This window comes from Anomaloglossus baeobatrachus, chromosome 2 (genome assembly GCF_048569485.1).
Source record: "Anomaloglossus baeobatrachus isolate aAnoBae1 chromosome 2, aAnoBae1.hap1, whole genome shotgun sequence".
Classification (NCBI taxonomy): Eukaryota; Metazoa; Chordata; class Amphibia; order Anura; family Aromobatidae; genus Anomaloglossus; species Anomaloglossus baeobatrachus.
Window position 1 is genome coordinate 752,328,474 of NC_134354.1, and position 14,033 is coordinate 752,342,506.

Genomic DNA, 14,033 nt, shown 5'->3' on the forward strand with positions numbered 1-14,033 from the left:
AGGGAGACAGTTAAGTATACCACTCTGCCTCTGCTGTTGATTCTGGGCCCGCTCTTTATGCTCATGAATATTCACTGCACTGACTGCAAACCCAAAAGTAACAGTAGCGAGGGAGACAGTTAAGTATACCACTCTGCCTCTGCTGTTGCTTCTGGGCCCGCTCATTATGCTCATGAATCTTCACTGCACTAACTGCAGACCCAAAAGTAACAGTAGCGAGGGAGACAGTTAAGTATACCACTCTGCCTCTGCTGTTGCTTCTGGGCCCGCTCATTATGCTCATGAATCTTCACTGCACTGACTGCAGACCCAGAAGTAACAGCAGCGAGGGAGACAGTTAAGTATACCACTCTGCCTCTGCTGTTGCTTCTGGGCCCACTCATTATGCTCATGAATCTTCACTGCACTAACTGCAGACCCAAAAGTAACAGTAGCGAGGGAGACAGTTAAGTATACCACTCTGCCTCTGCTGTTGCTTCTGGGCCCGCTCATTATGCTCATGAATCTTCACTGCACTGACTGCAGACCCAGAAGTAACAGCAGCGAGGGAGACAGTTAAGTATACCACTCTGCCTCTGCTGTTGCTTCTGGGTCCACTCATTAGGCTCATGAATATTCACTGCACTGACTGCAGAAACAGAAGTAACAGCAGCGAGGGAGACAGTTAAGTATACCACTCTGCCTTTGCTGTGACTTCCGGGCCCGCTCTTTATGCTCATGAATATTTACTGCACTGACTGCAGACCCAGAAGTAACAGCAGCAAGGGAGACAGTTAAGTATACCACTCTGCCTCTGCTGTGACTTCCGGGCCCGCTCTTTATGCTCATGAATATTCACTGCACTGACTGCAGACCCAGAAGTAACAGCAGCACGGGAGACAGTTAAGTACATTACTCTGCCTCTGCTGTTGCTTCTGGGCCCGCTCATTATGCTCATGAATATTCACTGCACTCACCGCAGACCCGGAAGCAACAGCAGGGCGAGAGACTGCAGTGCTGTAGACAGGTCAGTATACCATCTCATCCTGTCCGTGTGCTATCCGGATGTCACACGGATAGCATATGAACAGCACACATAGAACATACACACATGGACACACGCACATATACGTACTTACACCATCGAACTGTGCAAAACGTTAATGTTTTGCACGGACGTGTGAAGAAGGCCTAAAGGGAATCTGTCACCTGGTTTTTGTCACCTCATCTGAGAGTAGCATGATATAGAGGCAGAGACCCTGATTCAGTGATGTGTCACTTACTGGGCTGCTTGCTGCAGTGTAACTAAAATCAATGTTTTATCAGCAGGAAGTTATCACTAGGGTACTAGTAAACCTGCTGCTAGTAGTCCTCCACATTCATGAGCTCTGCAAAAGGTTATGTTCACACGTTGCCTTTTTGCTGTGTCTTTTGCTGTGTCTTTTTGCTGATTTTTTTCATTGGTTTTATGCAAATCAATGCAAATAAAAAGCTGCTTTTTACAGCACCAGTAAAACCTATCACATTCCAGAAATCTCATGCACACAGTTGCTTTTTTTTTCCTAACTGAAATGGAAAACTGCTGCGTTTTTTCAAAAAAGCAGCATGTCAATTCTTTCAGCATTTTTGCTGCTTTTTTCACCATTGAAAGCAATGAGATTGCAAACACGCAGCTGCGTATTTTGCTGCATTGTTGCTGCGTTTTTGAAAAAAAGCAGCATTTTGATTTTTTTTAGCGTTTTTGCTGCTTTTTTCACCATTGAAAGAAATGAGAGTGAAACAACACGGCTGCATTTTTTTTGCTGAATTTCTGCTGCTTTTGTGTTCAATAAAACTAACTTTATTTAAACATGTATTGTAAACAAATGGCACATCAGAGATGCGGCAAAATCACAGGTTTTTTTTTACCACCATGAGATCAGGTTTTTCTGTAGAAAAAAAATCAGCAAAAATGCAACGTGTGAATTTGGCCAAACCCAGCCCACACCACTGATTTTCAGCTTTCTGCCTATGCACAGCGTACACAGAAAGCTGCCAATCAGGGATGTATTATTTTTAGAGCCACAGGGAAGGAGTTCACAGCATATATATATATATACATATATATACATATATATATATATATATATCTCTATCTATCTATATATTTATATATATATATATATATATATATACACACACATATATATATATATATATATAGAGAGAGAGAGAGATAGATAGATATATGTAGGTAGGGTGCTACATCATGTATAGTAATCGATAGCCCTACAGGGTTTGTGAGTGTCTTTCTGCTGCAGCCCTCAGGTGGAACTCTTGGTTGTCCTTGCTAGCTCTTATACCTGCACTTTGATCATATATTATCTAATATCAGTGGTGGCACCTATATTAGGACTGGATTTATATCTAAGGTATCACATGAGTGTGTCACGGGTGACAGACAGTCATGTGGTTTCTGGCCATAGAAGGTCATAGTGTTTGGCAGCGCAAAATGCTCCCTGACTTTCCATTGTTTCTGCTGTTAATATTCCTGCTGGATTCATCTCTCTCCTTTTGGACCCAGCAGGAGCTCGCCTTCCACCCAGCTGCTAATCATCAGTATTCTCTTTTGGTGCTTAAATACTCCCTTGGACTTGTGCTGGTGATTTTATTCAGTTCATTCTAGCTCTGGTTGCAAGTAGGTGACTTGCTCTCATCTGTAGTATTGTTGCTTAAGATTGCTGAACTCTTGCCTGAGCCATCTGTGGATAAGTAGTTCATGCATGCGTGTGTCCTCCTTGTGTCTTTCTTTAGTGTTTAGTGAGGTTGACAAAGAGCTCATCCCATCTGTTCCCTATTTAGGGTCCAGCACTAGGGTCAGGTATCCGGCTCGGCACATAGGTGCGGAACCTATCTAGGACCAGTGGTAGGTTTGGTCAGGGGTCACCATCTCCCCTTCTCTAGATGCAGGGTTTCCTTCCCTTCCCTTTCTCCGCTCGCTTGGTACTCCCCCGTACCTAACATGACAGAGAGTTTCTCATTGCTCCAGCCTACAGATAGAAATTTTGGTTCTTCTTTATTAGATTCTATACCTCCATATTGGTCATATACTTGTATTATTATTATTTTAATTATCGCTGATATTTACACTATGAATTGAATTGACATTTTCCCCCTTTCTATTTATTGTTACATCTCAGCTGGATTATATCCCTGCACTTTCTATACACTCGTATCCATATTTATTTGAATTACATTCACTTCCTAATTATTATCTGATTATTGCTCTCTATATTGAAGGGTTTCTGTGTTGTCTCCTCTAGTCACCTATTATGGTTATACCAGTAGTTTTCTCGATGATGTTCTTAAATGTTTGCTATGTGTGCTCTTTTGTCATAATAAAGATTTGTATATATACTGTATATATATATATATAGATATAGATATAGATATATATATATAAATAATATATTATTTTTTTATTTTTTTTAATTTATGTATTATTTATACATATTTTGCACATCTTATATGCATCGTCTTTTCTTCCTTTTTCCTTTGTTGCTCTTGATTATTTTAGTTAGATATTTCTGTGGTTACTTACAATTATCAGCATTTCATAAGTTTTACATCTTTTGTTGATAAAATACATCACGTTCTTTGAAAGACTTAAAAATTACAGTATTAACCCTTATTTTTCAAGACTTCTGCCCTTCTTCAGGGCAGGTGAATATCAGTTTCTGGGCCGAATCCTGACTGATGACCTCTTCTCATCTCATCATTGCTTGGAGTTTATCACGATTTCTGTATTTGTGTTTGTCTTCCCGCTTTTTGAGGATTGGACATATGTTCTCAATGGAAATGAGATCTATGTGATAAATCTGCACATTTTAGAGTGGTCTTTTATTGTGGCCAGCCTAAGGCACACCTGTGCAATAAACATGCTGGCCAGCCTAAGGCACACCTGTGCAATAATCACGCTGGCCAGCCTAAGGCACACCTGTGAAATAATCATGCTGGCCAGCCTAAGGCACACATGTGCAATAATTATGCTGGCCAGCCTAAGGCACACCTGTGCAATAATAATGCTGGACAGCCTAAGGCACACCTGTGCAATAATCATGCTAACCAGCATAAGGCACACCTGTGCAATAATCATGCTGGTCAGCCTAAGGAACACCTGTGCAATAATCATGCTGGCCAGCCTATAGCACACCTGTATAATAATCATGCTGGCCAGCCTAAGGAACTTATGATTAAGGACTCTTTTTGTTTTTAATAATAGTCCGAAACGCGTAAAGTTATCATGACCCTTACTTTTACCATCTAAGTGGATTTTTGGTCTTCACAATGTTTTTAACGATGTCTTAATAAAGTCTTGGATGTTTTAATATAAGGAGAATTTGTGCCGGATCGCCCTCTTTTTTCTTTTCCACGTGGCCAGCCTAAGGAACACCTGTGCAATAATTATGCTGACCAGCCTAAGGCACACCTGTGCAATAATCATGCTGGTCAGCCTAAAGCACACCTGTGAAATAATCATGCTGGCCAACCTAAGACACACCTGTGCAATAATCATGTTGTCTAATCAGCATCTTGATATGTCACACCTGTGAGATGGATGGATTATCTCAGCAAATAATAACCTCACTAACAGATCTAGACAAATTTGTGAACAATATTTGAGAGAAAAAGGCCTTTTGTATCCAAAGAAAAAGTCTGAGATCTTAGAAAAATGGAGGAAATACAAAAGTGTTGATTTATATTTTTGTTCAGTGTATATAGGTCCAAACATTAAAGGCCGGTGTAAGGAGCATGCGGTTACTCACGTGATTTCTTGGTGCCTCCGCGCACCGCTGTACTTGAAGGACCGTATCCAGCTTTGTTAAACGCTCTCACTGTTATATGATATAATGTATTTCCTTCTAGCTCTGTCAGGATGATGGACGACTCATTTCCAGACGTTTTTACTTTGTTTCCAGCCTCTTCCTGCTCCATATCTTTCCAGTAACTAACCTGGCAACATTGACCACACAGAAGATTAATTTTGGCAGCCGTGACGTTTTCACTTTATTTCTTTATTGGTTATTTGAAGGCATTTGCCTCCCTGCAGTGAAAAGACCCTTCTGTCAAAAAATTAACAGGCTATTTTAACACGCAAGGGATTTGCAGCCCAGGTTTATGCCTGAGCACTATTTAGCATCTCGCCCAACTGTCTGGGGTCAAGAGATGTCTCCCTATTACTCGCAGAATCATTGACATTCACATCCAGGGCTCTACAGTTACACTGTTTGACCGCTTAGACCCGAAGTTAGAAAAAAAAACAAAAAAAAATAACAAATACTGACAGACAGTCAAAAGAATTTAAAGAAAAGTCCAAGATTTCTTGCGTCACCCACACTTTATCCAGTTGGGTTCGATTTGCAAGGTGCAGCTAGGGAGCAAGTGTTTTGTCTTCATCACTATCCACGCGGTGGAAGAGCGGTGGAGACGTGATGGATAAATTCTGACAGAACACCTAAGGATAAATTGGAGCGGGTTAATGTTTTAGGAAAAGCATAAGCAAAAGAGGAATGGAAGGAGAACTTTCTCTCATAGCTATTCAAACTAGGACAGGTGTCTGTCACATTCGGTTTAGAGAGAGCGGTGACAATGTCAAAATGACCTTTGCTGGGACATCGGGGATAAATATGATGATGGATGTTCCCAGGCTGCTCCTGAAATTACAGCACATGGCCTTATTTAGTACAGAGATAGGTAGCATACCAGTCACTTAAGCGATATGGCACTGAACCGCAAAGCCCACCAACATTAGAAATCACGGACCAAGGCATTGTCTTTAACTGCGTCTGTGATATGATGGGGAATATATGTAAAGATTTGCCCCGACTCTCTCCCTATGTGATTAATTGGAGGATAGAAAAGTAGCATCTTATGCTGTCACGGGTGACAGTCATGTGGTTTCTGGCCGTAGAAGGTCACAGTGTTTGGCTGCACAGAATGCTCCCTGACTTTCTATTGTTGTTGTTGTCAGTATTCATTGGTATAGGTAGCTTTCTTGCTGGATTCATCTCTCTCCCTTTTGGACCCAGCAGGAGCTCATGTTACACCCAGCTGTTATCAGTATTCCCTTGGTGTTTAAATACCCCTTCTTCTTTTGAACTGGTGCTGGTGATATTTTCAGTTCCTTCAAGCCGAGGTTGCAAGCAGGTGGCTTGTACTCCTTTGTAGTATCATTACTAAATACTCTGCTGAACTCCTACCTGAGTCATCTGTGAATAAGTAGTTTATGCTTTTTCCCCCTGTGTGTCCTCCTTTGTCATCTATAGTGTTTAGTGAGTTGACGAAGAGCTCATCCCATCCATTCCCTATTTAGGACCCAGCATTAGGGATACCTAGGGTCAGGTATCCAGCTTGGCATATAGGTGTAAAACTATCTAGGGTGGTGAGGGACCCCATGGACCAGCAGTAGGTTTGGTCAGGGGTCACCATATTTCCTCTCCCTAAACATAGGGTTCCCCTTCCCTTTTTCTGTGGGTTTGATACTTCCCCATATCTAGTGTGACATATGCATGGAATGTAAGTACATTTTTAGGGAACCTTATGTCCAGTCTGAGGAGCCATTTTGGCTTAAAGGGAATCTGTCAGTTGGATCCACCCTTCTATACCATCTATATAAATGTTGAGGTCATAGGCAGCTGAATAAAATGATGCCTTGATATATGCGATCTTATGTTTTATGTCAGAGAAATTCACATTTTTCCTAATATGTAAATGAGCTGTTAAGATCTTTGGGCTGGACATGGTCGTCCCTGAGAATCTGCCTCCAGAGCTTAGTGTAAATGAGAGGAAGCGTTACCAGTCTGAGACATGTAATGACTGAGAGTCTGACATGTCTCCTACTGGTAACACTTTCATTCATTTATTATAAGACCTAGAGGCAGATTCTCAGTGAGATCTACGTCCGGCCTATAGATCTTAACAGCTCATTTACATATTAAGAAAAGTGTGGATTTCTCTGGACTAAAACATCTGATCACAGATATCAAGGTATCATTTTATTCAGCTGCCTATGACCTACATGCCCATAGAGACGGCTTTAGAGGGCTGATCTTACTGACAGATTCCCTTTAAGTGATTCACTTAGTGCAAATCACTTTCTTTAGTTGCTAAGATTCCTACACGAGTCCACTCGGACTTGTTCTGATTGATTGATGTTCAGTTATATGATGCTGTACACTATTTTTGCCCTGCAATGTCCAGTAAAACCTCTTTAGTTTAGTGATTGTGGAAAAAAAACATGGTTTTGTGTTACTGTCAGGCAATGTTTATGTTACATTTGACCATATGTGGCCACTCAGTGGTTATTATGTGAATTGCAGCCCGTCAACGTTTTTACTGACATGCTTCAATAATGTTACAAACATAGGGTAATAATATCATACACAGTAGATATGAATTCCTCTATACAATTCTGTAACAATACTCATGACATGGGAAACCTGCAAATGTTAATTGCCATGTGCAGTGTTATTCAATGCATGCTGCCGAAGGACAGGGTTGATCAAGTGCCCCTGCCGAATTTTGGACAAAGTCTGGAGCAGACTGTGTTTACAATGAGGGCACCTCTCAGAATGAAACATTGGGGTTGAGTTCATTAATAACAAGCTTCTCCATCATTAGCAAAAAAAAAAATGTTCCACCTTACTCATCATCCATGTGTTTGGCCCTGTCCCAATGTGGTGCCCTGTGCCTAAGTCACCACAAATAATAGCTACATGTGTATTTCAGTCTGTATACTATGTATTGTCAGCTTTAATGAGATTTGGTGTTCTGTGCTGTTCACTACAAACACACATTTGCCCATACTCCCTTACTAGGGCTGTTCACCTGAGATAATAAAAAGGATTGTGTGTGTGCCCTAGAAGGGGAGGAGCTTAGGTGTGAGGTAAAATCAGACAGTTGCAGTTGAAGGCGGTGTAAGGTGAAGTGAAGAGTGTGATATGGAGACGGTCCTGTCCTGAGGTAACTGCTAAAACCTCTAGAAGGGCCACCTAAATATTGGCAGGGTATCAGTCCCTAGGCCACTAGGACTCCCAAGGTCGGTGGCAAACTGAGAGACTGCTATTAGCCTTTCTATAAGGAGCAGTGAATTGTCTGGGAGGTCAGCGACACGTTCGAGTCTGGAAACTTCTAGAAGAAATAGTGAGTTTTCCTTCAAGATTCAAGTCCCTTGTTCACCTGAAGGGATTAAAGATCCAGAGTTTTCTTGTCTTGAAAATCCCAGAATTTCAACACATAGGGAAGTAGTGGCAGGAGGAATATTCTACCACCACACAGCAGAGAAACCAAACTCTCATTGGGGCAGGAAGAACCACCCTCATTGTGAAGGCTGAGATAAATGTTCTGCAGAGCTCCAGTAAAAGGTAAAAGCTCCCTGTCCTGTTTCTGGCTGATTACTCTCTGCTGCACCATCCCTACCTCAACATCCTTCGTGACCAGCCCTAGTTGGTGGGTGAGAGGACAACCCTCCGGCACTGCGTATCACCACCTAACTCATGGGGACCTCCAGCAGTGCCCGGCCATACCAAAGCCAAACATCCCAACTAGCGTTACAAACTCTTTATTTGTTTATTTTATTTTTCTCTCCCCTTTTTAATACTATTTTTAATCAGTATTACAAAAGCTTGTCGCTCGTGACCGGTAAAGCCACATCACCATTCGGACCCACCACCGTGACATCAGAGGTTTACCGGGGGCAGCACACAATCCCACCTCATTATCAACATGCTAATGTTTTGTTTCCAGCACTAAAGTCCCCCCGTACATTTCAGAAAGCTGTCGGACGATCATCCAGCTGGCCATTTCTCCCATACACAGGGTTATCTTCTTTCCAGTATTCTCAGAATTACCTTGAAGAAAATCAAATTTATAATCTTTCCAACTTTCTAAAGAAGACCTGTCAACAGGTCACAAGTATCCAGATTTTTCCCACTTATTTTATTCCCATTGCTGCCTTGAGCATTTCTATTTTTTTTTTTTAGTTTTTAAATCCGCAATATGGTTTCAGCGATATCGACCTTTCTATTTAGTACAAGTTTATATGATCTTTACTATGTGGGTGGTGCTCATAGGATCCTCTGGGGTGTATCTTAAGGCTGTTCTGCATAATTACCCCTTGGAAAGGTCTCTTGTTGTGGGGAGGCCTTTCACATCTGCTACCCTCCTATCTATGCTGGTTGAAACCTTACACCTATGCCAGCTATAGTTGGTCTGTAAGGTATGGTGTCTGAGATTTACAGAAATTTGTTCTCATTCTTTGGTACAGTTGTGGAGTTTACCCCTGCTGTTTTGTAGCTTCCTTCCTGCTCTTGTTTTTCCCCCTGAACGTCTTATTGTCTGTACCTTTTATCTGTGCATACTGTGTGACAGAGTTTTGGTTTTCCCCTGTCTGTCTTTACACTCCTGTCCCGTCCCTCCCTGGGGGAAGGTGGAGGGGAAATTAGATTAGGGCTGATCAGGAGCAGGACCAGGAAGGTAGGCTTGGGCATCTCTACAATCATGAGTATCCCTTAGGTTAGGGATAGCATAGGGCCCCCTAGCTTGAGAGGCAGCTTAGGAGCCCAGGTTCTTCGCTATTCCATAGTCATCGTGACAATAACTGTGAAACTGTATGAAATACAAAAAATAAGTGTGATGCCCCAGGGGCTGTGGGGTACTCGGTCCTGGGCGTGTGGTGCACAGGGGACAACAGTTGTGGTCGCGGCTGAGGTCCGGTTCTGTGACCCTGAGGGGTCGGTCCTCAGAAAAAAGGGTGAAATATAAAAAGGGAAATAAAAATAAAAGAGTTCTCGGCTACGCCACTTGTGGTGTGCGGCCAGGTTATTGAGACCGCCGCCGCAGGGTCCTGCTGGGGCTGCTGGAGTAGTTCAGCTTAGGTGTTTTGGGCCCTCCGCAAGCAGGGACAGGCCCCAGCAGTGGATGATGGGGACTGTAGTGGGGAACTGTCTGTGTAAGTGCACGGGGCGATAAGGAAACAGTCCACACCAGTATTGCAGTTTCAACTTGCCTTGTTTTACTTTGTTTTAGTGCTTGGACCCGCAGGTGTTCCCGCTCCCCTTGTTCTCCGTGCCAGTTGTGACCTGGGTTGGCTGTCCTCCGTGCACACTTGTTGTTAATGGACTCCCGTGGCCTAAAGCTGCTTGGGAGTCCCTTCTCTTCAGTCTTGGTCTTATTGCAGGCAACCTGGACTATTTAAGGGGTTCAATCCCCGGTCCCCTCTTTGCTGCTGATGCTTCAGACTCTTTGGTTTGCGATGGACCCTGGAGATCTTCTCGCCTGGCAGATTTAATAGTTGACCATAAAGTGTCCCGCTGGCATAGGGTCTGCACCTCACCTTGTGCTGAGTCCTGTGAGCCTTGGATCCAGACTTCCACAGGTAACCCACGGTTCCTGGAGTCCTGGTTCATTGCTCCACAGTCCCTCACTCCTGCTACTTCAAGTCTTTTCCTTTCTTTCTGTACCTTAACTCTCAACTCCTTCTCTCTCCTCACAACTTCTCACACTTCTTCCTCTCCTCACTCAGCTCCCTACTCTGCTCACTACTCCCTCCCGCCATCTTCCCAACTGACCACTGGCCCCTCCCCCTCGCTGGGTCTGTACCTACAGATTGGGTAGCAACTATCCAATCAGTGCCCATCCCTTTTACCTGTTGCTAGGCAGTCTCCCAGTCTGGTGTTGGGGGTTGTGTATGTGGCCTGAGGGTGCTGGTGTGTTGACTGGCACGGATATTCCGGGGTTAACGTTTCCACAGGTTACATTTGACACCTAGTACCTCAGGGGGGCTACATACGCAAAAAAAAGAATACTTAGGAGCAGCAGGAACAAAATATTAAGCTGGCTTTACACGCAACGACATCGCTAACGAGATGTCGTTGGGGTCACGGAGTTCGTGACGCACATCCGGCCTCGTTAGCGACGTTGTTGCGTGTGAAACGATCAAAATTACTCACCTAGTCGTTGATCGTTGACACGTCGTTCCTTTCCAGATTATCGTTGCTGTTGCAGGACGCAGGTTATTCGTCGTTCCTGTGGCAGCACTCATCGCTACGTGTGACACCGCAGGAATCAGGAACATCACCGTACCTGCGGCCGCCTGCAATGAGGAAGGAAGGAGGTGGGCAGGATGTTACGGCCACTCATCTCCACCCCTCCGCTTCATTGGGCGGCCGCTTAGTGACGCCGCGGTGACGCTGCACGAACCGCTCCCTTAGAAATGAAGCGGTTCGCTGACCACAGCGGCGTCGCTAGGCAGGTAAGTACGTGTGACGGGTCCTAGCAATGTTGTACGCCACGGGCAGCGATTTGCCCTTGACGCACAACCGACGGGGGGCGGGTACGCTCGCTAGCAATGTCGCTGTGTGTAAAGCCCGCTTTAGCCCCTTAAGGCTGTGTTTGAGTGAAAGATGGCCGATCATCTGCCCTCTATCCGAAAATTTGTAAGCATTTTCTTGGGAGCACCTTTTATTTTAAATTTTACACTTCAATTTTTCATTACAAATTGAGTTCCAGTGCAAAATCTGTAGCAGCCCTTGCCTACCATATGCCATTGTTAACCTTTTTATACTTTATAGAAAGACCCTGGGTGCTACCGTTCTTCTGAATAGGCTAATCTCGAAAAATAAGTAAAATTCTAAATTCTGGCTGAGCATGAATATTATTTTGCAAATGAATATTTGCACCTTGTTCAGGTTGGTGAGCTATCACTGCCGGTTTCTAAGTGACCTGATTAGGCACAGAGCGCCGCTGGGGATCCTTGCCTTGTGGCATTTCATGTGATTGCAAATGCTGGTTGACATTAACAGATAGAGGACAATGCTAGACGATAAAGTGACGTCTGTCATAGTTGGTCATTTACACATGGATAATTTGTCTGGAAGGCAAGAAGTAAAACTGAAAAAAATCCAACCCCAGTTAGATGAGCAAAGCTGTCATTCCTTGTCCTTTAGACCAGACACAGACAGTTCAAGAGTCTCAGTCATCACAGAAGACTCCACATTTAATAATGAAGGGTTACTCAGAATAAAAGAACTTCAATGTCGAGAGCTTTAGACGAAGACGTGAGGCAAAAGGTGAATTTTATTCTTTAACTAAAATTTTCCAAATCACTTGGATGAGGCAGACGCAGATTGTATAGACTACAATTCAAGCGGTAAAGGTTGTACGACTGTTTTACGGGGTCACTTGCTTTTTTGCATGACTGATACGAGTACTGGATAACAAAAAAAAAATTCAGTACAGCTTTTGACTAATGTTTTATTGTATATTATTTATCAGGACTTTGATTTATGTGCTTTTTATGCAGAAAAATATCAAACTGCTTCTGTACCAAGGAAGAAAGCAGGATCTCTAGAGCCATCGACTGGTGGTAACTGTTATCAACCCTGCAAAGGCAACCTGACAACTCCTCCATACTCCAAACTGCAACCATTTACATTTTCTTATGTTATTACTAGGGATGATCGAATACCACAAATATTCGCCGAATAGGTCGCCGCTTTTCGACTATTCGCGAATACTCGAAGCGCAATGTAAGTCTATGGGAAACCTGAATAGGCTTACATTGCGCATCGAATATTCGCATAGTGGTGACCTATTCGTCGGATATTCGCGAAGATGAATATTTTGGTATTCGATCATCCCTAGTTATTACCCTTCTTAACAAGTTCTTTGCGCATATGTGATTGCAGTAAATGGAACAAAAAACATTGTATAAGTCAATTTCTGATTGACTAGTTGAGGGGGCTTTGGTTTTCCCAGACTAGTCATCTCACTATTCATGTTATCGCAACCCATGATTGTTGGAGGTTCTGAGCATGTGCACGACTTTTGTCCTTTCATATCAGTGTGCAATGAAGCTGTGTGTACGTTCCCCAGCTTCGTAGGTGCACTGCGCATGTCCAAGGAGCACATCGTGACAATGTAATCTGCCGTTCACGGGGGAAGCCTAAAACAATACTGTTCTTACAGCCCCAGTCTACCACCACTGAAACCCACACAAGCAGCATGTCTGTAAAGCTGGGGAAAGTACTCCTGGCTTCATTGTGCGCCAACATGAAAGGACAGTTTCCCACATGAAAGGGATATGCAAAGGGTTGGTGGTGACACCGTCTCTTGCAAATCATGTTATCACACTGTGGTTCACTTGGCTGCTTAAAGGGAACCTGTCACCAGATTTGGGGCCTATAAGCTGCAGCCACCACCACTGGGCTCTTATATACAGTATTCTAACATGCTGTATATAAGAGCCCAGGCCGCGGTGTAGAACATAAAAAACACTTTATAATACTCAGGAGGTCGCTCTGGTGCACAACAGTCAGATGGGTGTCTCCGTTCTCCAGTACTGGCGCCTCTTCTTTCGGCCATCTTGGTCTTCCTTCTTAGGAAGCCTGGGTGTATTCCTGCACAGGCGCACTACAATACTTTGATCTGCCCTGAGCATGGCAGATCAAAGTGCGCCTGCGCAGGACCTCAGTGCCAGTGAGTGTGTATGACGTAGGACGCGTCATGCACCCAGACTTCAGAAGAAGGAAGACCAAGATGGCCGAAAGAGGAGGCGCCCATCTGACTGTTGTGCATCGAAGCGACCTTCTAGGTGAGTATTATAAAGTGTTTTTTATGTTCTACATAGCGGCCTGGGCTCTTGTATTCTTATATACAGAATGTTAGAATGCTGTATATAAGAGCCCACTCGTGGTGGCCGCAGCTTATAGGTCCCAAATCTGGTGACAGGTTCCCTTTAATGAAGTAGACACAGGAATGTTTTTGTTTAAATCTTCCCCTGGTTTATTAAGATTTCATAAACCAGGACAAAAATAAAATAAACTAAAACAGCCTGTGTGGCGTAAAGAATACAAGCCACTCTTAACAGTTAACAGAACTGTGGGGTCTGCCTGCTCATGAAAAAGGTTTAGCTTGTATAATATGAACACAGCTCTGGAGGTCTCTTCACCTCCCTACACACACAAGTGAATCCAGAGACCTTCATTTACTACGTGGATCACATCCTAGGGTGGAGA

General features: G+C 43.5%; 1 protein-coding gene across 2 annotated transcripts in view; it reads right to left on the reverse strand.

The window, feature by feature from the left end:
* Positions 1–14,033, reverse strand: part of CNTN5 (contactin 5) — a 2,293,676-nt gene that overhangs the window by 49,829 nt on the left and 2,229,814 nt on the right. For both annotated transcript variants that reach the window (XM_075337481.1, XM_075337482.1), the window contains one exon: positions 4,785–4,971. In XM_075337481.1, coding sequence (XP_075193596.1) covers positions 4,785–4,971 — 187 coding nt within the window. The remainder of the gene's footprint in view (positions 1–4,784; positions 4,972–14,033) is intronic.